This window comes from Adiantum capillus-veneris, chromosome 2, assembly GCF_014529385.1.
Source record: "Adiantum capillus-veneris isolate H3 chromosome 2, ASM1452938v2, whole genome shotgun sequence".
Classification (NCBI taxonomy): domain Eukaryota; kingdom Viridiplantae; phylum Streptophyta; class Polypodiopsida; order Polypodiales; family Pteridaceae; genus Adiantum; species Adiantum capillus-veneris.
The window spans coordinates 81,715,727-81,742,149 of NC_140932.1; the positions used below are offsets into that span (position 1 = coordinate 81,715,727).

General features: G+C 43.6%; 2 protein-coding genes across 4 annotated transcripts in view; both read right to left on the minus strand.

The window, feature by feature from the left end:
- Positions 1 to 330: 330 nt before the first annotated feature.
- LOC147463073 (uncharacterized) lies at positions 331 to 2,041 on the minus strand. Its single transcript, XM_086487114.1, has 7 exons — positions 2,010 to 2,041; positions 1,865 to 1,899; positions 1,537 to 1,621; positions 1,426 to 1,430; positions 965 to 995; positions 891 to 909; positions 331 to 730 (listed from the first exon to the last, which is right to left on the minus strand). The coding sequence occupies exons 1-7, from the start codon at positions 2,039 to 2,041 to the stop codon at positions 632 to 634; spliced, it is 306 nt and encodes a 101-aa protein (XP_086343240.1). The 3' UTR covers positions 331 to 631.
- Positions 1,956 to 26,423, minus strand: part of LOC147463074 (1-phosphatidylinositol-3-phosphate 5-kinase FAB1B-like) — an 80,778-nt gene continuing 56,310 nt past the window's right edge. For all 3 annotated transcript variants that reach the window (XM_086487102.1, XM_086487086.1, XM_086487095.1), the window contains exons 6-12: positions 6,064 to 6,867; positions 5,540 to 5,868; positions 5,307 to 5,433; positions 4,860 to 5,015; positions 3,029 to 4,744; positions 2,655 to 2,921; positions 1,956 to 2,575 (exon numbers count right to left, since the gene is read on the minus strand). In XM_086487102.1, coding sequence (XP_086343228.1) covers positions 2,246 to 2,575; positions 2,655 to 2,921; positions 3,029 to 4,744; positions 4,860 to 5,015; positions 5,307 to 5,433; positions 5,540 to 5,868; positions 6,064 to 6,867 — 3,729 coding nt within the window. In that variant the 3' untranslated portion in view covers positions 1,956 to 2,245. The remainder of the gene's footprint in view (positions 2,576 to 2,654; positions 2,922 to 3,028; positions 4,745 to 4,859; positions 5,016 to 5,306; positions 5,434 to 5,539; positions 5,869 to 6,063; positions 6,868 to 26,423) is intronic.

Genomic DNA, 26,423 nt, shown 5'->3' on the forward strand with positions numbered 1-26,423 from the left:
CAACATTCTGAAACTTTTTTCGTTAAGATACTTTCTTTAACCTAGAAGAAACATAACCATAGAGATGCATCGCTATAAATATGCATTGTTGTATGTTCACCATAAAAACTTTTACCAGTGTACAACAAACATAGCACCATACCCCATTCTACCCTCCCAAAACATGAGAATTTCTTCTTTTATAAATCCTCTCTTTACAGAAGCTGTTTAGGCAGAAATCAAGCCACCTTCCATCCCATTGCAATATTTCAAAACTAAGAATAGGGTAACTTTCAATACCATGAATTGAAATGAATGAGAGGAAAATGAATTAAGTACGAATGCAAGAGATTAGACATGAGACCACGTCAAATCAAATTTCAAACTTACAAACTCATTCAACCTCCGGGGGGTTGCATCGACAAAAAACTTTGGAAACAAATAAATAGATCTTAAAAGAAGAGGGGTCATTCCATTCATGAAAATATGTATGTGAAGAGGGGTTGTTTAAATGATACTTTTTCGCACGCATGTGATATAAGAGGGGTTTCTAATAGTGGAGGCCCCTGTGTTCAACCCAATCTCACGGCAATCTAAAGCCAAGTTCAACTAATCTTTTGCGTCATCCCCAATTGAAAACAATAAAAATCCATTAGAGTTCCACCCCTAAAAGCTCTTGAACCTTTGAAGTCCATACCACTCCTTGTGGACGAACATGAAAATAATGAAATCCACCAATGATGCCGGCTTCCTGTGTACTTCAACAATATTCACATGAGTACTGCAAAACAAGCGTAGTGCAATGCCAGCATTTGACAACAACTTTAAGCACAAAAATAAACCCTGGGGCCCGGAGAGAGCCATGCAGCACAAATGCATTCTATCCTGAGAACCAAGCCACAACGACTTACAAAGGACAACGTAGACGGCCTTGCAACGATGCTTCACAACTGTCTAAGCTTTGACGAGGCCAAAATCTCAACACCTGCATCCTCTGCTGGTTAAGAGCGCTGCATCTGTTACCATTTAAACTATAGAATCAGAGCATTGGCACTCACGAACCAAAGAGTGGACAACCCTTAGATCTGAAACAGCTACTTTGCACGATTGCCCACATTATCAACAGACTTCTACTACTAAAATAAAACAGAAAGACATGGCTTGGGGCTGCACGATGCTATAAATGAAAGCTTCCCTCCTTGCACTACAGAACAAAAAAAAACTTCGCAGCAAAGAAAATGTGCTTTGAATCAATTTCTATCTAGAAATGTTTTCCTGAATCCAATGATCATTACAAGCAATAATGGCTACTATTATCCTTCATATTTCAATCATCCCATATTGATGACTACAATCACTCCTGTATCTGAGAAAAGTGAATTCCCTTGAATTTTTCGACATGGATGGCACATTCCTCTGGAGTGAGAGCAAGTAAAGAGTATTTACCGTTACTTCATGTAGCTCTACTTGCTGCAGAGCGTGGCGCCTCACATACCCTGACAATTCGGATGAGAGAGCTCGGCAGATAGTTGAAGCTCACTGCAGTATAGTACCTACACTGCTCTGGTACTACACTGCCCTTGAGACAAGAACGCTTGGCTGTTTGCGCATTTTGCACTGCTGAGTTTGATCAGGCCTGCTTCTAATCAAATACTAAAGCCCAGCCTGTCAGCATACATGAAAAAACACTATTCAATGAAATGTTCAAAGCTGAGTTAATACTTATCTGCTCCTAAAACCCTTGCAAGTCGTAGATGCAGGGATCATCAGCATCGATCCTTGGAAACAACGCAGTGATGTGACCATTCTGGAGGATGCAATCATTACTTTATATCTCCACCAAGTACCCTAGCTGAGAAATGTGTGCCATTCAAAACCATCTAACGGAATTCTGCACGGAAGGATAACTCAAGCGAACAACTGAAAATACTCGTGTCAGAGCATGTCACGATTATCGACAGAACAAAACCAACCCACAAGGAAAAGCTCTGTAACACTTTTGACAACCAACCAAAGGTGAAGTTACATACCAGGAAATATTTGCCCTTTGCCCTAATATCATGTACAGTGTCAAAGGGATCGTATAACATTGCAGAGTACAAAATGATGTACACACCAAGGAATCTCTCTGAAGCAACAGTGCTTCATCTTAAGCTTCCATTCCCTGAGAGGTGATTGCTAGTGTACAAAAAGAATGTATCAGTCAACATGTCATCCCTGACATTAACCTTTCACATATTTACATCCGTTGCAGTATCAGAAACAATTAGAAATGATCTCCAGAAGGAGCTAAATAGCTATCATCAACATCATCAATACTTGGTAAACTTGCAATAACATTGACTGGTGACCATTGATCTGGAACCATCAAGAAATACGTGCTCATTGCCTTCCGAAATCTCTTCTTGTACAGATTTGGAGATATCACCGTCGGTTGAGCATTCTTCGGGCCACCAAGGATACCAGAAGTTTTTACCCAGGTCTCAAGGTGTTTATCCCATGTATACTGTCTCATAAAGTCGATGATTCCAAGGACCAGCTCTTGCCTGCCTTCATCCAATCCAACAAGCAGAGAATAATCCATAACATCTACTGACTGCAAGAACACCAGGAACAGAAGAATCAATAAGCCTGTGGCTAAAAGCAATAGCAGAGATTTCGACCTAAGAACTCACCGCCAGGAAAGCTGTGTCATTCCAAACCGCCCTCTCTAAGAGTCTTTTGGCCTTATTGCTAATGTATATAGGACTAGATTGCAAGGATTCTAGCAAGTTTTGATCAAGAAGCACAGCATCCTTCGCAGTGGCATCCGCATTGTAGCGAGACCTTAAGGAGCCTTTCAGGTCATAGACTCTGGTAACTTGTCGTCCATACAGCAAGTTTTCCATTATCATCAAGTCCATGCGTAACTCTTTGCCGCCTTTGGCATGCTTTACTGTCACCTGTCACATAAAAGGTAACACCAGATTTTGCAATGAGGTGCCTAGGCATGAGGCAGAGCTTCCAGGAAGGGTAACCATACAAAGGGTCGATATGGCAAGTAACTAACCTGGTATATCCCAAGTATTTTTGCAAGGCATGTAGGACTCCCTGTGCCAAGTGCATCAGAAATGTACTTGAAATATGCTGGAGCAAATGTTAAGAATGAATCGAGCTCCGTTCTAGTGACTTGTTTGACAACAAACCTGTCATCTGCAGTTTTGGCAAAAAACACATTGCTTTTTCCACCTTGTGCCCCCCATTTCTTACAACGACAAAGAGATCTAATGAAGTCCAACTCATTTTTACAACATCTCTTTCTTAGACCATCAAACTGCTTTGCATAATAACACGTGACAGCATACTTGATTCTGCCTTGTGTAGTATCATCAGTAAAATTAACTTTTACATGAGAGGCTCTGGAGTCCAAAAGTGGATCATCTGGCAATGATTCAAAGGAGGAGCTTGAAACATTGCCCTGTTTTGTACTCACATGCTCCAACCTTCCCTCTGAACGTTGAAATGAATGGGAGATCCCACTGCTCAAAACTGACAATATGTTTTCCGACTCTCTATTATCTTTAGAATCCTTGTCCTTCTCTCGTTGTTTATCTGCTTTTCCAAACAAATGAGTCTGATGCTCATGCGAAGTAATTGCATAAGCAATAACACTGGTCGGTTCATCATCATACACAGAAACTACTGGCTCATCAATATCTGGAAAAAGCGATGCTGTGACCCCTTCCTGTGCTTGTCCTTGCTCTGCAGTCGAAAGTGTAGGCGAATTGGCCAGCTGTGCCTCTGCTTCAGGAGATGTCGCTGACAAAGCATTACCCACATTGTCACTGTAAGGTGTTGGTAAGCTCAAATATGGTGTTCCCACCCAGCTTTCAATGTCAGACGGTAGCCCTGACTTGGCAGGTGACGTAAGTGTACTCGTCAGGAATACGTCGTCAGGCTGACTGAGATTCTGAATGCAAAGTTCCAAAGAACCTTCATCAGAGGTATCTGAACTTGACTTGCTCCCTTCAGATGAAGAAACATCCAACTCTGCATTGGCTTTATCCTTTTCGACAGATGATAAATCAAACTCAAACTCACCTTGAGTCTGGCTTTCACCAGTCCAGGCGGCATCAAATGTTGCTGAAACATCTCTAAAAGCAGAAAAGTGGCCCTCTGATAGCGATCTATGCACCCCACTCCCTCCTCCCAATACAGTGGCATTGTTTGTCACAGTCCCTGTCTGAGAGTTACTTCCCTCCAAAAAATTGCTGAAAGAATGAAGCCTTTCCCCCATTGCTGCAACTGGATTCGTAATTTCAGCTGTCTTACCAGGTGATTTTGGTAAGACCAAAGGTTCCTCTGCTGACGAGAGTGCTGACGATGACACAGCAACTGACTCCAGGCCTCCAGTACTAGCATCTGCATTATTGAAGGATAAAAATCCATCTAACGACTTGCTCTTCTCTGAAGGAAAATGACCAGAACCCTGAACTTCTGACTTTGGACTTCCTGTGACAGAAGGCTCTCTACTTACAAAAGGAGAGCGATTTCTGGCACTACCAAAACTGATTTCCTTCAGGAAAGAAATCAATGAATCTCCAATCAGTCCCGAGTCGAAACCTGGGAATGACCTTGGTGATTTCAAAGAAGATGACAGGCTTTGTATTCGTTTCTCCCAAAGAGCCGAGCAGTTAGAAAGGCTGCGGCGTATGAAGTTGAGTCGCAAGATATCAGCATGTGGCTGATTAGCACCGCGACATGATGCTGCATCATTCAAAGCTCTCTGCAACATGAAGGACAGATGTCAATAACTTCGTTGAAAAAAGTATTTTGCAGGTAGCCAAAGAGCTCAAAAATTGACAACCGTCAATAACTTCTGTACTTAAAAGATGGATTACTTGGAAACTATCTTTTTGCTTTCCAAGAATATCGTTCAGCTCTAGAATGTGAGACTTAGCCTCCTGAGACTTCTCATCCACACTAAGTAACTTGTCATTGACATTCTGAAGACGACAGAATATGTCTTTGAAGAGGTGGTCCCCCTTTTCTGTAATCTGCAAGGCACCAGAGAGGATGAGGAGGATTCCTCTTGACTAGTACACTGTAACAGTAATCAATGACATCCATCCCCTTTGTTAAGCATTCATAAGCATGTACTCCACATATCGCAGTGATATCCATCCTTGTACTCGGTATTTGTTTCCAATTGCAAAATAGGGTCTAATTTCATAGGCTCTTTCCAGAAACACATTGACATCAAGCAATGACGTTCATGTTCATGATTAAGAGTGACTTTTGCCACAAACTTCCATAAGCGAGAACACCTATGCGGACAGAGGACCTACCTCTCTAATTTCTTGCTGAAGCCACTCCTGATGCTCATAACTATGAAAATCCAGCTTAGATGGAGGCAGGTAGACGGAATATACATGGACAGGTGTGTACCGGATACAAGCTTTCATACATCCAGAGCTGCCATAATCAACAAATGTTTTAGCACACTCCTTGAAATTACAGAGGTTTTTTAACCTATCAACCACCATCCTCAACATAAACTAAACACCACATGCGAGCTTACCCATAAAATCTAAGACAGTCACGGTGCAAAGAATGCCCACATGAAGCCACTCTACTTGCAGCAGCATGATTTGAAAAACTTAGCTCCAAGAATTTGCCGAAAGACAAACCCCAAGCAGCACCCGACATTGCTACCCGACGAGTTGCTGGTGGAACATCATTAACCCGAGCACATTTCAAACATCGGAGCCACAACCAGATTTTCTCTTTTCTCTCACCAGGGAGAGACTCATCCTCCTTGCGTACATGGATTGTTAGGCTGCCTTGCCTGTGTGTGTAACAATCGACATGAGCATTTTTCAGCTCTCCACAGGCGAGACATCTGTGAGTCTGTACAAAGCATGAAAAATTGGAAGCTTGTAGAAACAAAGATATGTTTATGTAAAGACAACCCTAATAGAGATGAAGTCGTTTTGAAGCTGTAAAAGATAACGTGTCTCGAATTTTGTTGGTATCGTCTTACAAACTTACACAGAGCTACAATGTCCATCTTTTCACAAAAGGATCTAATTAAAAAACACGTACCTGGTTAAACAAATCTTGCAAGAATTTTCCAAGTGGCTTGTCAAAAGTACCGTAGTATTTTATCCTGAAGAGATGCCCTCGTTCACAAACAGTGCGTTTTCTCAGACAACTGCTAGAAAACGAGACCAAAATACTTTGATGATTTGAGGGGGAAGGTGGAAACTCTTCGTGACTTGGATCTTGGAAATAATCTTCTTTCCTCATTTGTAATGATCCACCTATTCCTTCTTCACGTGCAGATGACGCTTGATTTTCCTCCTCTTCCAAAAAGGATGTACAAGAATCTGCACCAACTTCCTTGTGACCAGAGTGCTTGGATGCTGGTGATACCTCACACACATTTTCTGCAGACAAAGCCTTCCTTACAGAAACTGTGGGTCCAAGTACATTTTTGCTTACATCAAGTGCTATAGCTTCTGCTCTGATTACTTCCTGTTGTCCTGGACTTCTGCTGGAGGTAAAAGGCTCACCAGTGTTCAACCTGAGAGGACTGCTTACAGGAGAATCGGCTCTTGAAGAAATTAAACAAGAGGTATTAGATTGTGAAACTGACTTTCCTGGTGATAGGTTACTATGACTTGGGCCTCCAGAACCAGAGACAGTAGAAATAGACAAGTCTGACTTAGATTTTCTATCTGGGAGAGATACGCTCAATGGCGATTTGAGACAGAGTTCAGGTAAATCAACACCTTCATCAACAAGAAAAGAAGTTTCTAATGCCAAATGATAAGCTGCAAAGACTGCAAGTTTGATGGCACGTTTCACCTTCTTCAATTCACCAGAATTTCCACCCTTGAGCAAAATCTGGAATCCAATAACCATGTCAGCAAACAGTTCAGAGACTTGCACTGGCCGTGCATTACACTCAGAAATTTTCTCTTCAACTTGACTCAAAGTCACAAGACAATTTGGGAGTGCCATAGGTGCTGCACACTTCACAACCAATCAAAAACCCATCCTCAGATAATCATTTGTAAATTGCTGCCATGTACTCTTACTACATGTACTAACACTTAGAATCTCCAGAAGGTTTTGAAAGCTGCTTTCATATCTGCAATCTCCTCATCTGTGCAGTAGTCTAATTTGTAATGAGCCCCATCACGCATTAAACTTTACAGACCTAAACTTTCGCAAGTCTCTTCACCAGCCCTTATTCACCCACTTGAGCAAGAACGACCCCCACACCCCCCTTCTTTCTTTCCAGGCTCGTAAGCACCCTCCCAAAATCAAAGCTAAACATGTAACCGGCTTGGTACTGACAAGACGGTAATCTCTCAACACCACACGAAAAGAACAAAAACTAACACTTGCGCTTCAAAACTCAAAGTAGTCGAGGCATGAAGCAGCGAAATTGTGCTTCCAGATCCCAAAGTTTGGTGCCCCTTTGGAAACTTCCTTTTATAAAGATAAGAACAGAGTACAACTGTCGGGGAGTCACTCTGTTCTTTGTGACCACACACTAATCTGCTAGAGACGACCCCAAGGCTCATATTTAAAGGTTCTAATGAAAAGCATTGCGGCCCAAAAGCTAGGCGCCCCAAAAGCTATGAATAGTCACCACTCACAAATCGCAGCACGATTTGCAGTAGAATTTCCAGCGCAATTTACAGAACAACCCCCCCCCCCCCCCCCCCCCCCCCCCCCCCCCCCCCCGAAAAGAAAAAAAAGAAGAGTAATTGCCCTCAATTACACCTGCAAAACATACAGTAGACAGAGAATAGCTTAGTAGACATCAATGCTATACAGACAAGCATTTGACTACTTCATACCATCCACTAGCACAAAGACACAAGTCACTGAACAATCATAATCACATTCACATCACTATCCCTGTCAGGATCTTAGATATGAACCGTAATCATTATGACTTGTTTAGCCACCACATCCAGACAGAACTGATCCTTCACAGATCTCTTGATGCACTAAATCTCGTCACTCCGGCAACCAGATAAAATGCTGCAGTCATTTCATCTTCAGCACATACACATGCCAAAACAACAAATGAAAAGAGTACATGTTTCATTCAATCCTCAAGAAATTCCTAACCACAAGCCCACAACTTATGGCAAATTTCTACGAAAAGCAGAATAATGTTAGCCTATCAGCACCCCCAAAATCTCAAAGAGAAGTTGGTTGAGACTGTCCTCATGTGAGCAATGGGCAATCTCTGACATAGGAGTGGAGTGGCTCCCCTCTCGTGCAGCACGCACCGCACCAGATTCAACCCATTTTGATTCGACGTGAAACAGAAAGGCACCATGTGCCAACCAAAAAAGAATAGACTGGAACAGACTTTTAGCACTTCAAGACAACTAAACCGAAAGAGAGAAAATCCACACAAGACACAGAGTGGTGGAGTTCCACTACCAACCGGCACTGGCCCCAAACCCTGGCGCCCCTTCCATTATTTATTTATATTACTTTAACAAGGTACAAGCTTTGGGAACTCTATACACGGTAGACTTCCAGAGAGAGATTCAGAGAGCCCACACAGCTCTTCACACAGTAGACTGCCAGAGAGAAAGCCCACAGAACTTAGTTAAAGGCCCTCGGCCTATCCAAAAGCAGGTACATGAAAAGCAAGTGCTCTACGGTCCAAAAGCAAGCACCCATTGGGCTGGTCCGTACAAAGTGCCACGTCATGAGCTGAATTGCAGGCTGGTCCGTACAATCCTGCCATGTCATCATGCTCATGCGATTTGTCTTCTACTGGCTGTTTTTAAAGTTTTAGGCCCCTCGGCCAGTTCCGGTAAGTTGGGTAGGGTTAGGATTCCCTCTTTGGGTTTTAGACCCCTCGGCCATCTTCAGTAAGTTGGTAGGGTCGTTGTCTTCTTATTTTGTTCGGGTTTACGCCCCTCCGCCATCTTCTGTAGGCTGGTTTGATCTTCCGGGTTTGCCACGTAGGCAGTTTGTGACACCACTTGCATTCTTGGAACAATTGGAGCTAAACCAGAAGCCTCAATGTAAAGCTCTAATGTCTGAGGAGTATCTCCTAGGTCCTCCTCCTCCATCCACTTTGCATCAAGAGCCAGATGATTCCTGTACTTCACCAAATACCTAATGACTAGCTTACCCTTAACTTTGCTTGTGTGCTAAGACTTGCTCACGGATAAGAATCTCCTTAGTTTCTTCTACCTCGGGCTGCTCCTTTGGATCCCTGTCCTCCGGCAATTCTCCCTTGAAAGGTCTCAACAAACTCACATGAGATGCTGTCACAAATTGCTGATGTGTCAAAGCCCTGAAGAAGGGAGCCAACTTGCAAATGTCGGCCAAGGGGCCTAAACCCTAAGAAGAATAAGTAGCAGAAGAAGTCCTACCAAATTATGGGGACCCCGTCCGATGGGGCCCCAAGTGACATAAAGGATTAAAATAAAACAGGACCCACACACACACTGACAGTTTTACGTGGCAGCTGTACAGAGATTTCTGGAAATTCCGCTGACTGCTGACGTGGCAGAACTGTACAGATTTCCGCTTTTCACGCTGGCGGTGCTGACGTGGCAGGACTGTACGGATTTCCGTAAATTGCGCTGGCAACTTTTTGGCATTGCTTTTGAACCAAAGCTTTTGAGTTTTAAAGGCTTTTTACTATAATTGCTTTTCATGCCAAGGGCCTTTAAATATGAGGTTAGGGCTCATTTTCTAGCATGCTTCTTGAAGAACGTGCAGGTCAGGAGTGTCGGCTTGTACAGTGTTGATGCAATATAAAGAAATACCGAAAGGGGTGCCAAGATTTGGGGCCAATACTCTCTGGGGTGGAATTCCGCCACTCCGTGTCACGTGTCGTCTCTTTCTTTGAGTTGAATTGTTATTGAAGTGCTAAAAGTCTGTTCAGTTTGTTCTTTTCTATTGGCACGTGGTGCCCGTCTTGTGACGGATGCATTGTGAATCTTCCAAGTATCCAGCATCTCCGAACCATAGGATACATCGTTGCTCTTTTCAAAAGCTTAAAGGGAACATAGTATCTCATACTTAGCTTTGGGAATACCTTCTCCTTACCCTTCATTTTCTTAAGGCGTGCCTTCTCAAACCAAAGAAACCCAATCCCCTTCCTTAAACTTCAAGTCACAGCTATGCTTGTTTGCTCTCTTGTTGCACCGTTCTTAGAGACTTCTGCAAAGCCTCCTTTGCCTTAATACAGACGGTCTCTAGATCTTGAACAAAGTGATCTGCCAAAAAAACTTGTCCTTGATGCACAAAATGGATGGAACCATCCTCGGCAATTTCAAATGGTGTCTTCCCCGTCGAAGTCTGAAGTGTTGTTATATGCACCTTGCTCCAATGGTAAATACCGCTCCCATTAAGACTCATGTTTACAAATATAACACTTTAGCAAGTTTTGTAGCAGACTTGGACACTCCAAGTCAAGAATCAACCGCGACAGCACCAAAAAACCACTTCAAAACAATTCACAGATCACAATAGATTTGCACTCGCCCGGCGGAGTTCTGTGCCTAGAGATATTGGCCCCAAAGACTGGCGCCCCTTTCGGTATTTCTTTTTTTCGATATTTCTTTTTATATTAATCAGATCAAAGTACAAGAGAGTGGCTAGGGTTTCACTCTCAGACTCTGCGTCCAGATGCCCTAAGAAGTGAAGCCCTCACCACTTATTTAAAAATACAAGGGATGCCCAAAAGCAGACCCCCAAAAGCTTTTTAAAATAAAAAGCATCAGTTCTCTCTCTCTCTTAGAGAGTCTTTTCTCTTTTCTTTAAAAAAAAAAAAAGCAAAATTCGCGTCGCTCATCATTTATATTCATATATATATATATATTTCAGCCTCCGCGATTTCCGGAAATTAGGGTTTCTGGCAAAAATTAGGGTTTGTAGGAATTTTAGGGTTTCTGCTGTCCGCCACGACATCACTTTGTAACATACCCCCCTCTTGAAAGCATTGTAATCGACCGCGATTACGCCTGCAGAACCGACAAAAGCCATAAACCGTCTTAGCAGACACTGACTGTTAGTACCTACGTACTAGGAACACACATCTAGCACATGTACAAAATTCACAGTCACATCACACGACATCACAGGACATCACCAGACATCACATGACATTCAACATTCATTCGGATCTTAGACCATGATTTATCGGCAATGTAGCTAGCCATCACATCTAGGTCCAATTGGAACCTCATCGATATCCGATTGACTAGCCCCTATTAGAACCATGTCTATTCGAGATCAATCAAACCAAAATGCTGCAGTCATTTTGTCTATCAGTTCCTGCACTCACAAGAAGTCAAGAACAAATCAGTATCATTATCAAGAATTCCATTTCATAAAGTCATCCAGCAGAATACTGTCAGCTATCAATATCCCTGAAGCTCAAAGAGACATCAGTGACTTTAGTATCAAAATCGAGGCATCTATTGACAAAGGAGCGGAGTGACTCCCCTCTTGTGCATCCCATTGCACCAGACCTCTGGCCAAGCTGAATTCTGGGTTCCGTTTGGAGTAGACTATGCTAAACCAAAACATCGAGGTAAAGTTTCACAATCCGAGGAGTATCTGCTAGGTCCTCCTCCTCCATCCACTTCGCATCAAATGCAAGAAAGTTCTTGAACTTAACCAAGAACCGCCTTCGGACTTTACCTTTCTTCGTATAGTTATGTGCCAAAATCTATTCAGGAACACGGAGTTGCTCATCAGGCTCCCCATCATCAGGCACATCACCCTTAACAGGTTTCAAGAGACTCACATGCAATGCATTGTGAATCCTCCAAGTATCTGGCACTTTCAATCGGAAGCAGACATCATTTATCTTGTCAGTGATTTGGAAAGGTCCGTAGTATCGCATACTAAGCTTTGGAAAAAGCCTCTCCTTTCCCTTTTTCTTTCGTAGGCGTGCCTTCTTTCTGCACCTTTTTAGGGCACTTCGCGGAGATATGTCCATGTTCCCCGCATCCAAACCACTTCCCCTCTCTGATGAAGCGAGCTCTCTCCTCAAGAGTAAGCTTGGGTCATGCATCCTTTTTCTCTGGGTTGCTCTTTTTCTTTCTACTTCCATTCCCAGAAGTCTGTTCAGCTCGTTGAGTCATGGCCTTATCTGTGGGGTAGGTCAAACTACCAGAGTGAATGGCAAAGCCCCGCTTCGCATGACTCCAAGCAGTGATCTCGGATCTCTGTAGGTAGACGCAAGGTAAACCGCTCAATCTGTTCTCTGAGCGAGATCTTCTTGAATGAAGAGGCGGGTAGAAAAGAGCTCCAGAATCTTTCACAATAAGCATTGCTTGTGTCTTTCTTGGTCATCCGAAGATGGTTCCAAGCAGCTCGTATATCTCCTTCATATTCTTGTGTCAACGAAGAAGAAATAAAAAGCTTCTTAAATTTCAACCATTTAACTGGCGCAGTCTTGTTTAAGAGAAGAGTGGACCACCAGGTACGAGCATTCCCCTTAAAGTAAGAGGTAGCTCTCCGAATCTTGGAGTGCTCTGAAATGCGTCCTCCCGTGAAAGCGATGTCAAACTATTGTATAAAAGACAAAGCCTTCGAAGCATCTGAGTATCCTGAGAAAGTATCAAACTTGATCGAGTGGCCATCTTCCTTAAACTCTCGAACTTTCTTGCTTTTATCTTCGAGAAAGTCATACTGGTTGGCTTTATAAAAATTCTTCTTGTTCGCATAAAATTTTCAATCATCAGAATCTGAGTTGTCTGTAGACGAGTCCTCAGTAGAACTATCAATCTCTGGGCGAGCTTAAGCCTTCTTTGCCTTTCTCTTGCCCTTTCCGAAGCGTTGCTTCTTGCTTCGCTTTTTACCTTTTCTGTCTTCTTCGCTCGAATCCGAGGAGCTAGAAGAACTGTCAGAAAAAGAAGAAGAAGAAGAACTGGGTACTTCTTCAAATCGAACACGCTTCTTCTATTTCTTTGCCTTGTCAAATGTCGACCAAGGACCCAAATATCCCGGGAAGTCAGTGCCTTTCTTCTACTTTTTGCCGTGCTTTTTGTCTTTCTTTTGCATGTCGAAAAGCTGAGCAATCCATGCATCAACCACGTTCTCCAATTCCTTCTCCGTATATTTCTTGGAGGCAGAAGGTTTCTTGAGAGCGGGTTTCAGGAGTGGTGGTGTGGTTCTTTGCCACTCCATCTGTACCTCTTCCAAAGAGGTCTGGTTCATATATTTTTCCATCTTCGGGTCCTTGGCAAAATTGAGCATCATCTTTGTTGCATCGCCAATTAATTGACAACGCTCCATCTTTCTTCGCTCCGCCTGAGTAGGCCGAGGCGGGCCATACTCTCTGTCCGAATCTTCGTTGTGATCCCAGCCCGCATCTCCAGATGCAGAGGGAGTCGACTGATCATTGCCTGAAGCCATAGGTGCCGCGGAAAAAAAATTTCGGAGATCGGATTTCCCGTAGAAGAGAAATCGGCCGTGCTCTGATACCACTGTAACAGACTTGGACACTCCAACCGCGACAGCACCAAATAACCACTTCAAAACAATTCACAGATCACAATAGATTTGCACTGGCCCGGCGGAGTTCCGTGCCTAGAGATATTGGCCCCAAAGACTGGCGCCCCTTTCGGTATTTCTTTTTATATTAGTCAGATCAAAGTACAAGAGAGTGGCTAGGGTTTCACTCTCAGACTCTGCGTCCAGATGCCCTCAGAAGTGAAGCCCTCACCACTTATTTAAAGATACAAGGGATGCCCAAAAGCAGAGCCCCAAAAGCTTTTTAAAATAAAAAGCATCAGTTCTCTCTCTCTCTTAGAGAGTCTTTTCTCTCTTTTTTTTTTTGAAGCAAAATTCGCGTCGCTCATCATATATAAAGAAATTTACAAATGCCTCCGCGATTTTTGGAAATTAGGGTTTCTGGCAAAAATTAGGGTTTCTGTTGTCCGCCACATCATCACTTTGTGACAAGTTCAACACTACTAAATTAATAATCTTTGATTGCCCATCGATCTGTGGATGAAACTATAACTAGAATTTGAGCATAGTGCCTACATTCGCACATACTGCCCTCTAAAACAAACTCGTGGGCTATGAATCTCTATCCGGAACAATAGATGTAGACATCCCATACAACCAAAGATGTGTGAGACAAACAGGTTTGTGAAGTGATCAACCTTCACACTGGTACAAAATGAGTCTGCTTGATGAATCTATCCACTATAGCTCTGAGTCTTTGGAAGATCCAAAACAAAATCCATTGCAATACTCTCCCAAGGGTGATTCGGAATCCGTTAATGTTTGAGGAACCCTATCACTTTCTGCCGCTCGTACTTCACTTTGACATACCATACAAGTACGCACAAATTGGCCAATAGAAGTATCTGTCAACACCCTACCTCTTTGCCCAAAAGGAGATTGTGACACTACATCGATCCCTTTTGTCTAAGACTACGAGTAACACACAACATAGTCTTCACAACAAAAAACCTTCTTTCATAGAAGATGCAGAAACTCTCTTCCCACTCTCTACCTTGTTGAAGATCTCACCAAAATCAGAGCCTATAGCATGTTGCTTCTACTTCACATCGAAGTCACAATGATGAACCGAACTGACAACAGACTTCTGTGTCTTGTGAGAGGATACATTTGCGACTACATTCTTCTTTCCCTTCAGATATACTACCTGAGAAGGGAGATGCGACACGAGTTCTCCTTGGCTGAAATATGCTTCTGGACAGTCATGATGCTGAAATTTTTGTGGCCCGCCAGTAGTGCGCTTGTCTGAGTGCAACTATTCCCCACAGGGGGCACACAAGCTCCTATGGCTGCACTCTGCCTCGGTCACGGGCTTCACAGCCCCTACACGGCCTTCACGGACTACAGAGTAAGAAAATCGTGAAGAAAGAGAGAATGGGCTGAACTGAGAGATGAGAGAGGAAACTCTCTGTGTGAGTGAAACTGGTGCAGAGCACCACCAGGAGGTAGCGCTAGGCCTTTCTTATAGTCTTGTAGGAAAATTGGCCATTTGGCGCTGCATGAGGGGAGAGAGAGAGAGATCGTAAAAATTTCCATGCTAGTCTTGCAGATTTCTCACGTTGTAGCTGAGCGGCGGATCGTATTTCTACTATGTCCGACTGACAACTTCGTGGGCGGCCACTGCAAAAACTATTAAATTATAGCTTTTTTGAGCGAACTGAGGACACCATCTTATTCGTGTGCTTGTTCTGCTATTCTGCGCTGCGTCCGGTTCCTGTTCTACTTATCATACTATCCAGACACGGATAAATTTCCAGATGGCACATTGCACCAAAAAATTTACCCGTTCATAGATGGTACCAATAAATTCATAAATTCATTATGTGTGCACAAAAATCATTTTCATTGATCTGCAACCGTAGATAAAAATATTACATCCCTCTGGCTTCTGAACAGTTATTCTTAACTGTAGGGCTTCATGATACTAATGCAGGATGTCTTGGAAATCTTGCAATTCTAATTCCGTCATAATTGAGCATCTAGAGGATAGTAATTCTTTAACTTTACTAAGTACTTACGATGAGTTCTTCCAGACTTTAGTTGGCGCTTCTCAAGGTGAATGATCTGTTCTAGAAGAAATATTTCTTCAGTTTCATCTACCTCAGGGGGATCTTCTATAATAACTGATATGTAGGAGGTTCGCCAACAGAAGGTCGTAGAAGGCTCACGTGAAAAGCATTATGGATTTTCCAAGTCTCTAGAAAATCCAATCTAAATGCTACGTCATTTATCAGTTCTGTAATCTTAAACGGGCCATAATATCTATTGGAAAGTTTTACAACTTTTTCTTTCTGATTGGCATGTTTCTTAAGTTGCGCTTTATCAAACTTGGAAAGAACAAATTGTCCTTTAGTTAGCTCGAGATCACGATGATGTTTATCTGCTGCTTTCTTATGCTTTTTCTTGAGATCTAAGGATAGCACGCTTCACTTGAGTGTGTAAGCGATATCTAGATCTCTAATAAATTCATCAGCTGCTGCGAATATCTTATCGTTGGTGAGAAGGATTGGGGAAAATTTGGTTTGCCATAAATAACCTCAAAAGGAGCTTTTCCTGTAGAGCAATGTAAAGTGTTATTATAGCCAAATGCTAAGAGATGTAGATATTTCTCTTGTCACAAAATGATGACGTGGCAGTACTGCCTAGACATACACACACAACAACAGACGACGTGGCAGACTGTACGGACTGTCCGGAAATTGCGATGACTGGCTGATGACAATGCAGCTATACGGACACCTGCAATTCGCGTTGACATGCTGACGTGGTAGCTGTACGGAATTCCGTAATTAGTGCTGGCTGCTTTTTGCCAGTTTTTGAGAACTAGTTGCTTTTGGGAGAGTTTGCTTTTGAGTTTAACTGCTTTTGGGACACTGCTTTTGGCAACCCTTTGTAAGAATAAAAGAAACCCAAGGGCCTCACTCTGCAGAGCATCTGGACGTAGAGTCTGAGAGCCGAGGACCTACGGGAGTTGTAACTTTGATCAAGCATTAATATAAAAGAAATACCGAAAGGGGCTCCAATCTTTGGGGCCAATACCTCTGGGCACGGAACTACGCCGAGCCATGCCGTCTCAAATTGAACCGTGATTTTAAAGCTGTGAAGTATTTGAAGTGATTATCTCGTGTGTCGTGTCGGATTCTCTACTTGGGGTACCCAAGTCTGTGACATCTCCCATTCTTGTTGGTTATGTGAGATATAGCACTTTCAAATGTCTAGGATTGTAGAGTTAGCGATTTCGCTTTGTCCATCTGTCTGAGGATGATAAGCCGAAGGAAAATTCAGCTTAGTTCTTAAGTTCATAAAAAGTGCTCGCCAGAAGTTACTGGTCATTTGTGGGTCGCGATCACTGATAATCGTTTTGGGCTTGATGCTCAAAAATATGGGCCAAAAGATCTTGGCCATGTAATCAGCTTTAATGGTTTTTCTTACCGGATTGAAATCAACTTGCTTACTGAATCTGTCTATAATAGTCCATATTGCATCATTTCCATTCGGAGTTCTTGGTAAATCCATTATAAAATCCATGGCAATGTTTTCCCATGAAACCTGAGAAACTGGTAGGGGTTGAAGCAAGCCAAGAGTCTTATGGCAATCATATTAGCTTTTTGGAATGGTACACATTCTCTAATATATTTTTCTATGTCAGCTCGTACTTTTGGCCAATAAAAATATTTTGTTAAGGCTTGTGTCGTGGACATTATGCCTATGTGTCCTACATAAGGAGAAGCATGTGCTTCACCTATTACCTTTGTTCTAAGTTGGCGCGCCACACAAAGAGCCTAATGAAAATAAAGGTATCTTTATTATAATAGAGTAGGGAAAATTTTCAGTACCAATTTGTAGCTGTTGCCGGATTTAACCGAAATCGGGGTCGTCGAGGTACATCTGGGGTAGAGTTTCCAACTCTTGATGATGTATACTTGTCATGGCATTTACTTGGAGCCATCGAGAGACAGCATCAGCCACCACATACTTACTTCCAGAAGTGTGTAGAATTTATTATCAAAAAATCTGCTCCCAAAGGTAGTGTTTCCAAACTAAGAGAGCATGAATGATTGCCATGAGATCCTTCCCATAGATGGAAGCATGAAGCTCCTCATCACAAAGTCGTGTACTTTCATAAGCTATTGCATGGCCTTCTTGATTAAGAACAAAGCCAATGCATTCACCTAAAGCATCAAAATGCACTTCAAATGGTTTTCGAAGATCGAGCACAATAAGGATGGGTCCATGGGTGAGAAGGTACTTAAACTTTTCAAAAGCTTCCTTCTGTTTAGCCCCATACAAAAGATGTCTTTTTCTTTGTGAGATCATGGAGAGGTGCAGCTACATGAGCGAAATGGCGAATAAAGCGTTTGTAGTACAAACAGAGGCCAAGGAAACTTTGGACATCATGAACCGAAGCAGGTTGTGGGGCGAGGACAAAAAATTCGGTCCATCATTCGATTGAAAGTTGCTGGAGCGTTAGTAAGGCCGAAAGGCATTACTAAAAACTCATACAATCCAAAAGTTGTTCAGAGTGCAGTCTTATGTATGTCTTCAGTAGTAAGATGAATCTGGTTGTAGCCGCTCTTGAGATCTATGCGGCTGAAAATTCGTGCCCATTGTAGCTTGTGTCACGAGGACGTGGCAACTACTAACCTTAGTTGTTGGTTTTTTCCAATGACTTTTATTTAATTTTTGAGACCTCTTTTTGAAGTTGCAAATGGAGGACATTGTATGGCCAGTGTGAAACGATAGTTTCACTTGCAAACTGGAGGTTGGTCGGCACTGAAATCCGAGTAATAAGAGAGTGTCTAGGCTCAGTTCAAAGTCATTTAGGTCCCCTCGCCACACTTAATCAGTTGGTGGATACTAGGAAATTAACTCAATAAAGGCACAATGCCAAGGTGGGGTCACCAAGAAAAAATCACTCGAGAACTGGGCTACATTGCATTTTTGGATGTGGTCTGAGTGGTGAAAGATGGTCAGATGACCAGTGAGAGTCCAATGGAAGTATCTCCTAAAATTTAGGGAACTGCTATTTTGGGCCATGAAAATTGAAATCTATTCACGTCATTAGCTCCAGAATGACAAGAGAAACATTTTATTACTCAGCCGCTAAGTCAACTGAGCAACCGGTTGAGATATTTTTAGACCAAAAGGTACAAAACGGGAAAACCATGCATCAATGCCACTTGGCACATTTTTGGGCATTTTCCAACTTAAGCGAGAGAGAAGCGTTAAAATTAAACATTGGGCTACATTTTCAACCGTATGGTGGATCGTTGTAGGTACCAAAGCTATGTGTGCTTGCTTACCCTCTATGTCCAATGAACTGCAAGAACTGAAGCCTTGCACAATTCACTACTCTCTCTCTCTCTCCCCCCTCCCTACAGTTATGTGATGCCCCACAAGAGGACTCTTCATTTGACCTATGTACAGTTGTGTGGTCATATGCTTCTGTGACGAGGCAAGAGCCTCTCTGAACAAGAACAGAAGTAGCTAACTGCTACTCCAAAAGCAGGCACCGGTGAGGGTGATAACCTCACGTTACAAGTGCAATTTCAGTGCTGGTTATGCGCTGTTTTTGGCGCCGTATGGATGCCAAAAGCATTGGGAACAGAGCCCCACTGTTAGAGGACAGTTCCGAGACTGTTTAGGGCTGAAAACAGGGTAAAAACCAGTAAATACAGCGAGCTGTAAATGCTGTTTTTTGGCTTAAAACAGAGGGTTTATGTCATTGGGAGCAAGTTCCAGCAGAGGGATTTGTTCAGGGCGAGTTTTGGGGCCGTTATGCTGCCGAAATTTTGCCAGAACACGTGTGATCTGGTTGGATACAAGTGAAGATCCCCAGGACTCTAGTTCTGTAACTCTACCCTCTAAAGGAATAAAGAAATACCGAAAGGGGCGCCAATTTTTGGGGCCTCCAGGTTGTCGACGTCTGCTCGGAGCATTCTACCTTCTGGGCCATGTGTGCTTTAAGGTGTTAATTCCCGTTACAGGTTCCTTCTGCAAGGTTTCTCTGTGTGTTAAAGCTTAAAGTAAAATTTCCATTAAAAACCTACGTCTACCGCCCTATGGGCCGGATTCATGGTTCCGTCGCCGGGACAGAATCGCTTTTTTCTCAAGAAGTGAGCCTCGGTTGGTTTTTGGTGAAGACACGGAGTACAGGAACGCGGGATTACACTATGGCGGACAAAGGGAAAGGCATTATAGAGGAGGGTTCCTCTTCACAGGACACCTAGGCAATTCCTACAGTGTTTGAGGTTGGCGAGAGTTCATGGCCACGTCTATTTGTACCTCCTACCGATGTGAATGCTCCTCTAGTGCAGGATTTTATGATTGGGCAACTTGAAGATGATACGTTCAAGACTCCATTAGTTGCCGCTGTGAACGTGTTTTCTCGACCAGTGCAGAACCCTAGGTTTATGGAGTTTTTGCAAGCGCCACAAGTGCCACAGCAAACAAGGTAGCTAGCACAGCCTGTGGAGCCTGTTGAGGCTCAAGCCCAAGTACTTCATGCATCCCAACAGGATAGGGAGCACTCACATGTTGCGGAGTCAGGAGCTCCAAAACAGGTTCCTTCCGTCCATGAACAGGTGGTTAGGACGCCTATTCTACAGGCTTTGCCAGTTCAGCCCGCCACCTTTCCAAGCCTGCATGTTGTGTTACAAGGACACGGAACCAGTTTCCAGGCAATGCATCAGGTTTTTCCACCACCCACGATACATCCTGGGTATTTCGGGGGTGGATCTGTGTTCCAAAATATGGCTGGTTATGGGCCTAGAAACCAGCATTATATGCTAGGAACAGTGTTTGGGGGTATGCAAGGCATGATGCCAAACCCCATGTATGGTAGCATCGGCATGCAGCAAGGCTTTCAGAGCAGCCAGGGACACTTTGGGGTGCCACATGGCAATTTTGGCATGGCTGGTTTTTCTGGACAGCAACCAGATATGGCATTTATGATGCAAAATATCAATGACCAAGGCACGCCGGTGATTCCTATCACACTGCCCATGTTGAGGCAATTCCCTATGACAATTTGGGGGTACTGGAGAAACCAAAAGCATACAAAGGTGGTGCAACTGTAAAGTTTGAAACTTTCAGAGGCTTTGAGGATAACACGGAGGCTCACACTTTCCTCCAGCAATTTGATACACCTTATGCAGGGGGAAATTTTACAGAGGCCTCTAAGGTCAGGAAAGTTGCCACCTTCTTGAAAGGTAATGTGCTTATATGGTGGACAACCCTCTTGATGCAAGGACAGGCACCCGCCACATGGGTATACTTCAAGCAAATGTTTGCATCTGCGTGGCTGTCAAATGAATTTGAAGCCAATGTCATGACGGATTGGCACCAACTCACTGAGACTACTTGCAAGAGCCTAGAAGAGTTGGGAAGTTTTGCAAATCATTGCTCTCAGTAACCTCCGATAGGTTTGTACCACTGACAGAGTAGATTGAGAAGTATTGTTGTGGGCTACCTAAAGGGCTTCGGGATTACTGTACAAAGAACAGTGGTTACCCTCACTCAGCTTATGAAAGTTGCCAACACTGGTCTTGCCTTGTTGAAGGGAGAGGACAGTGAATTCCTGGGCAACGCGAAAGGGGGACAGCAAGAGAAAATTTCAGCAAAGAAGCCCTTTGTGAAAACGGCTCTTGAAGCACCGCAAGGGTCAAAAAAGGACAACAAGGATAAGGACTCAGCCGGGACTTTTGGAGCACATGCAAAGTAGCCAAAAAGAAAACCTTCTGTGCGCAAGTCGCTCGAGGAAAAGAAGGCCTTGATGGCTGAAAATAAATGCTTTATATGTGAGCAGCCTGGTCACTTTGCTGCAGATTGTCCACAAAGGAAAAGGCCAGCTGATTCGGATGATAAAGAAGATAAGAAGCCTAAGCCCACGGCAGGTTTGGTGCCAGATATGGTGGGTGACAGGCCAAGCAGAGATGCCAACGAGTTCTGCAGAGCATGGGGTAAAGTCGGAGATCAAACGGCACTCATCTTCTTTCATCCAAGTGCCAAAGCAAACTTAATCCCACCAGAGTTAGATATGAAGCTGGGCATCAGAGCTGAAGAGATGGGATACACGGCAAAGGCAGCGCTGGCATATCCTGGCTACTCAGAGTGTGCTACTCCCATCATTGGAAAGTTGCGTCTGCATATTCAGTCGTATGTGGACACAGAAGAATTTTATATCATGCCACTGGAAGGGTGCGATGCGCTACTGGGAATTCCGTGGATGTTCCGAACACATGGCGTGCTGGATGTCTGCGACAAGACGATCACCCTTCAACATTAGGGCAAAACTCGTGTTTCAAATGTAAAGCTTAAAGGGGAGCATGTCCCTATTGTATCTGCTTCAGCTATCACTTCTGTAATTAAAAATCATCTTTCTGTGTACTTGACCTTTCTTTATCTAACATAGATAAATTTGACTAACAATTATCTGAAACATCACGTGATCTTTTTTGCGAGAGTTTAATGACTGATTTTCTGATTCATTACCGTCGCAATTGCAGCCGGAGAGGCCTAAGGACCATGCGATAGATTTGGTGCCAGGGTGTAGCCTACCGAACAGACCTCCCTACAAGGTTAGGGCGGTGCAGCAGAAAGAGATTATGGGCCAGGTAGAGGAGCTTTTAGAGAAGGGGCTGATTCAGCCTAGTTCTTCACCTTTCTGCTCCCCAGTGCTTTTAGTGCAGAAGAAGGATGGCTCTTGGCGCATGTGTATTGACTACCGGGCGTTGAATAAGAATACCATCAAGAACAGGTTTCCTATCCCAAGTAGTGATGATATTCGTGACCGTTTAGAGGGTGCTGCAATTTTCAGCAGGATAGACCTCAAGAGTGGGTACCATCAGATTCGTGTAAGGCCACAGGATGTGCACAAGACTGTGTTTAGAACGACGTTTGGTCTTTATGAGTTCTTAGTGATGCCATTTGGTCTTACAAATGCTCCTGCCACGTTCAATAGAATGATGGACCGGATAATCCGCTCGCATCAGAAGTTTGTTGGCACATTCTTTGACGACATGATAGTCTACTTGAAGAATGAAGAGGAGCATAGGCGTCACTTGACCATTGTGTTCGAAAAGCTGCACAATCACAAGTTACTTGTCAATCCTAAGAAAAGAGAATTCTTCCTGGAAGAGATCCACTTTCTTGGCCACATAGTGTCAAAGGATGGTGTCCAAATGGATCCCACAAAGCTTGAAGCTATTAAGACAGCCAGACTTAAAGACTGTGCATGATGTCCGAAGCTTCTTGGGATTGTGCTCATACTATAGAAGGTTTATCAGGAATTTTGCAGAGATAGCTTCACCCCTTCATGCTTTGCAAAAGAAAGAGGTCACTGCATTTGGAAGGCAAGAAGAATGTTGTGGCTGATGCGTTATCAAGAAAGCCACAAATTTCAGTTGTGTCAATTCCTTATCATCATGAGCTTGATGACATGAAGGAACCTTTACGCTACTGATGAAGACTTCGCAAGGATCTTTGAACAGTTTCCAGAGGGGCAACATCATGAGCACTGTCACAAGATGGGCACCACGTGCCAATAGAAAAGAACAGACTGAATAGACTTTTAGCACTTCAATAACAACTGAACTGAAATAGAGAGAGATGACACGCGACACGAAGCGGCGGAATTCCACCCTAGAGAGTATTGGCCCCAAACCTTGGCGCCCCTTTCGGTATTTCTTTATATTGCATCAACACAGTACAAGCCGCTACTCCAGACTCTGCACCTTCTCCAGGAAGCATGCCAGAGAATGAGCCCTAACCTCATATTCAAAGGCCCTTGGCCTAAAAAGCAATTACAATTAAAAGCCTTCGAAACTCAAAAGCTTCTGGTCCAAAAGCAAAGCCAAAAAGCTGCCACCGTAAACCACGGAAATCCGTACAGCCTGCCACGTCATCAACCAACACAAAACGCGGAAATCTCCCTGCTGCCCTTAGGGTTAGGGTTAGGGTTTCTACAGTTTTAGGGTTTTTGGCAGCAGAATTAGGGTTTGAAGGTTTTAGGGCTAGGGTTTCAGCAATTAGGGTTTTGGGCAGAAATTAGGGTTAGGGTTTCTGCTCTCGGGCAGCCACGTCATCACTTTGTGACAGTTTAGGCCCCTCGGCCACATCTATAAGTTGGCTCCATTCTTTAGGCTTTAACACGTTAGTAGTTTGTTACATCTCCCCTTCTTGAAAGAGAGTAATCGTTCGCAATTACAGCATATCTGCAAAACAACTCAAGTTAGCTCAAAAATTTCCAAGGGTCGTTCCGAGGGACATTCCGAAGGACAATCAGTTTGCTCTTTTTATTAAGGAGTTAGCTTCTCCTTTCTGCTCCTTTGATCAAGGAGTTAGCTTCTCCTTTCGGCTGTTTTGATCAAGGAGTTAGCTTCTCCTTTCTACTCTTTTGATCAAGGAGTTAGCTTCTCCTCTCGTCCAGATCGGAACTCTTGATATTCCGGTGTAGTAAAATTAGCCATCACACCCAGACCGTACTGATCTTCCACGGGTGTCTTGATGCACTAAAAAATTACATACCCAGGTGATCTCATCCAATTAGGAATATTCAGTGGTTGGCACATCACAATGCAACACAAATGCTCACATATGCATGTTACAAGACATAGAAACATAAAGTCGCCGATGAACACTCCCCCCGCAAATAACCATCCAGGTCCGGGCCATGAGCTGTTCAACGACTCCCTCATCACTCCTCCCGCAAATAACCTAAAAAGGTCCGGGCCATGAGATATAGAGGCCTTTTACAACCAAACGCCCCCTAGACCGCAGCCTGCGTCTTTTGGAGGTGCTGAGAGTAACCACTGCTAAGACTTCTAAATACTCCTCCCGCATAACCATCCAGGTCCGGGCCATAAGTAACAACAACAATACTCCCCCCCTCCCCCCCCCCGTAAATAACCACAAGGGTCCGGGCCATGAGAAAAAAACGGCACTTTTCAATCATTCAATACTCCCCCGCAAATAACCACGAGGGTCCGGGCCATGAGTATGAACAAGCATTCTCAAACATAATTTCTCACTACTCCACCCAGAAGTAAAATCACCAATCATTGAAACCAGTATTAAAAGCAGAGTCAAACAATTCAAATCGGCACCAAAACAGGTTCAAAACAGATACCATCCATTTCAAACAAATTCCAAACAGGATCACCAAACAAGATCAAACAGAACTCAAACTTAAAAAGCAATCTCGACATCAATCGAGCCCGAAAAGTCGACTAACTTTTTATCTTGAAACCTACACCAAAAATTAGGGTTAGGTTTCTTCCATAAGGTCATAGCCGTGCACAGCATGGTCCATCAGCTCTTGGACAAATAGTGTTTCTTTGGCGGCAATGGTAGTCCCAAGAGATAGCAATCACACCGAACCTCCAAGGTCATCTGCTCGTGAAGAGATATCTACTGAGAGATGTCAAGAAATTTCAAGTTATAAACCGCTAGGGTTTCCATGGCAAGCATTTCAGGATACCCCACTTTGCTAGAAGTTTCACTCCGAAGGAAGATGTCAGAAACCATATAACTTCGGGTAAAATTTTTCTTGAAAGCTTGCCAAGTCCTTGGAAGTGTGTTGCTTACTAGTTGTAGACATCAACGTCTGCATGGCACTGCCTCTGAGAAAAACAGTGACTTGAAACAGATATCGGATCCTTCTTTGCAAGTGATCTTAATGGCTTATGCCCTGTAAGACATGAGCGGTGAAGACGAGAGCGCGATGAAGTAAGGGTGGGAGTGGTTGGTAAGTCCGGGTTGGCGGGCCAAGATCCCTCAAATAAAATTCCAATAGCTCTGTCTGCTCTTTTGTAGGACCGGTATGCTTTGAGAAAAGCACACGCCTGATGCTCTGATACCACTGTCACAAAACGGGCACCACGTGCCAATAGAAAAGAACAGACTGAACAGACTTTTAGCACTTCAACAACAACTGAACTGAAATAGAGAGAGACGACACGCAACACGGAGTGGCGGAATTCCACCTTAGAGAGTATTTGCCCCAAACCTTGGCGCCCCTTTCGGTATTTCTTTATATTGAATCAACACGGTACAAGCCGGTACTCTAGACTCTGCACCTTCTCCAGGAAGCATGCCAGAGAATGAGCCCTAACCTCATATTTAAAGGCCCTTGGCCTAAAAAGCAATTACAATGAAAAGCCTTCCAAACTCAAAAGCTTCTGGTCCAAAAGCAAAGCCAAAAAGCTGTCAGCGAAATCATGAAAATCCGCACAACCTGCCACGTCATCAACCAACGCAAAACGCGGAAATCTCCCTGCTGCCCTTAGGGTTAGGGTTAGGGTTAGTCTGCAGTTTTAGGGTTTTTGGCAACACAATTAGGGTTTGCAGGTTTTAGGGTTGAGTTTTCAAAATTAGGGTTTCAATAGTTAGGGTTTTTGGCAGAAATTAGGGTTAGGGTTTCTGCTCTCAGGCAGCCACGTCATCACTTTGTGACAGTTTAGGCCCCTCGGCCACATCTGTAAGTTGGCTCCATTCTTTAGGCTTTGACACGTCAGCAATTTGTTACAAGCACTACCTCCTCAAAGACGGTTTTATGATGATGCATGGGAGACTTTGTGTCACTAGGCCATTGCGACATAAGGTCATGGTAGAAAGTCATGTCCCGCCGTATGCAGGGCATCGTGGTATTGATGCGACAGTTAAAGCCGTACAGACATTCTTTTATTGGCCTACTTTGAGGAGAGACGTAGATGCCTTTGTGCGAGCATGCGTGATTTGCCAAAAGGTCAAATTTGACAGGCAAAAGGCACCAGGGTTGTTACAGCCACTGTCGATTCCCAATAAGCCATGGGAAAGCATTGCTATGGACTTTATCTTTGATCTTCCAAGAACGCCAACAGGGAATGATGGTATATGGACCATTAATTGCAGGTTCAGCAAGTAGACCCATTTTATCCTTGTGA

Excerpts from the sequence above, each read along its gene's own strand:
- LOC147463073 (XM_086487114.1), bottom strand. The coding sequence starts at position 2,041 with ATGATATTAGGGCAAAGGGCAAATATTTCCTG. Across the intron at positions 1,900-2,009 it reads CAAAGGGCAAATATTTCCTG|TTGTTCGCTTGAGTTATCCT; the intron begins GTATGTAACTTC and ends GAGTATTTTCAG. Across the intron at positions 1,622-1,864 it reads ATCCTTCCGTGCAGAATTCC|AAGCAGGCCTGATCAAACTC; the intron begins GTTAGATGGTTT and ends GTATTTGATTAG.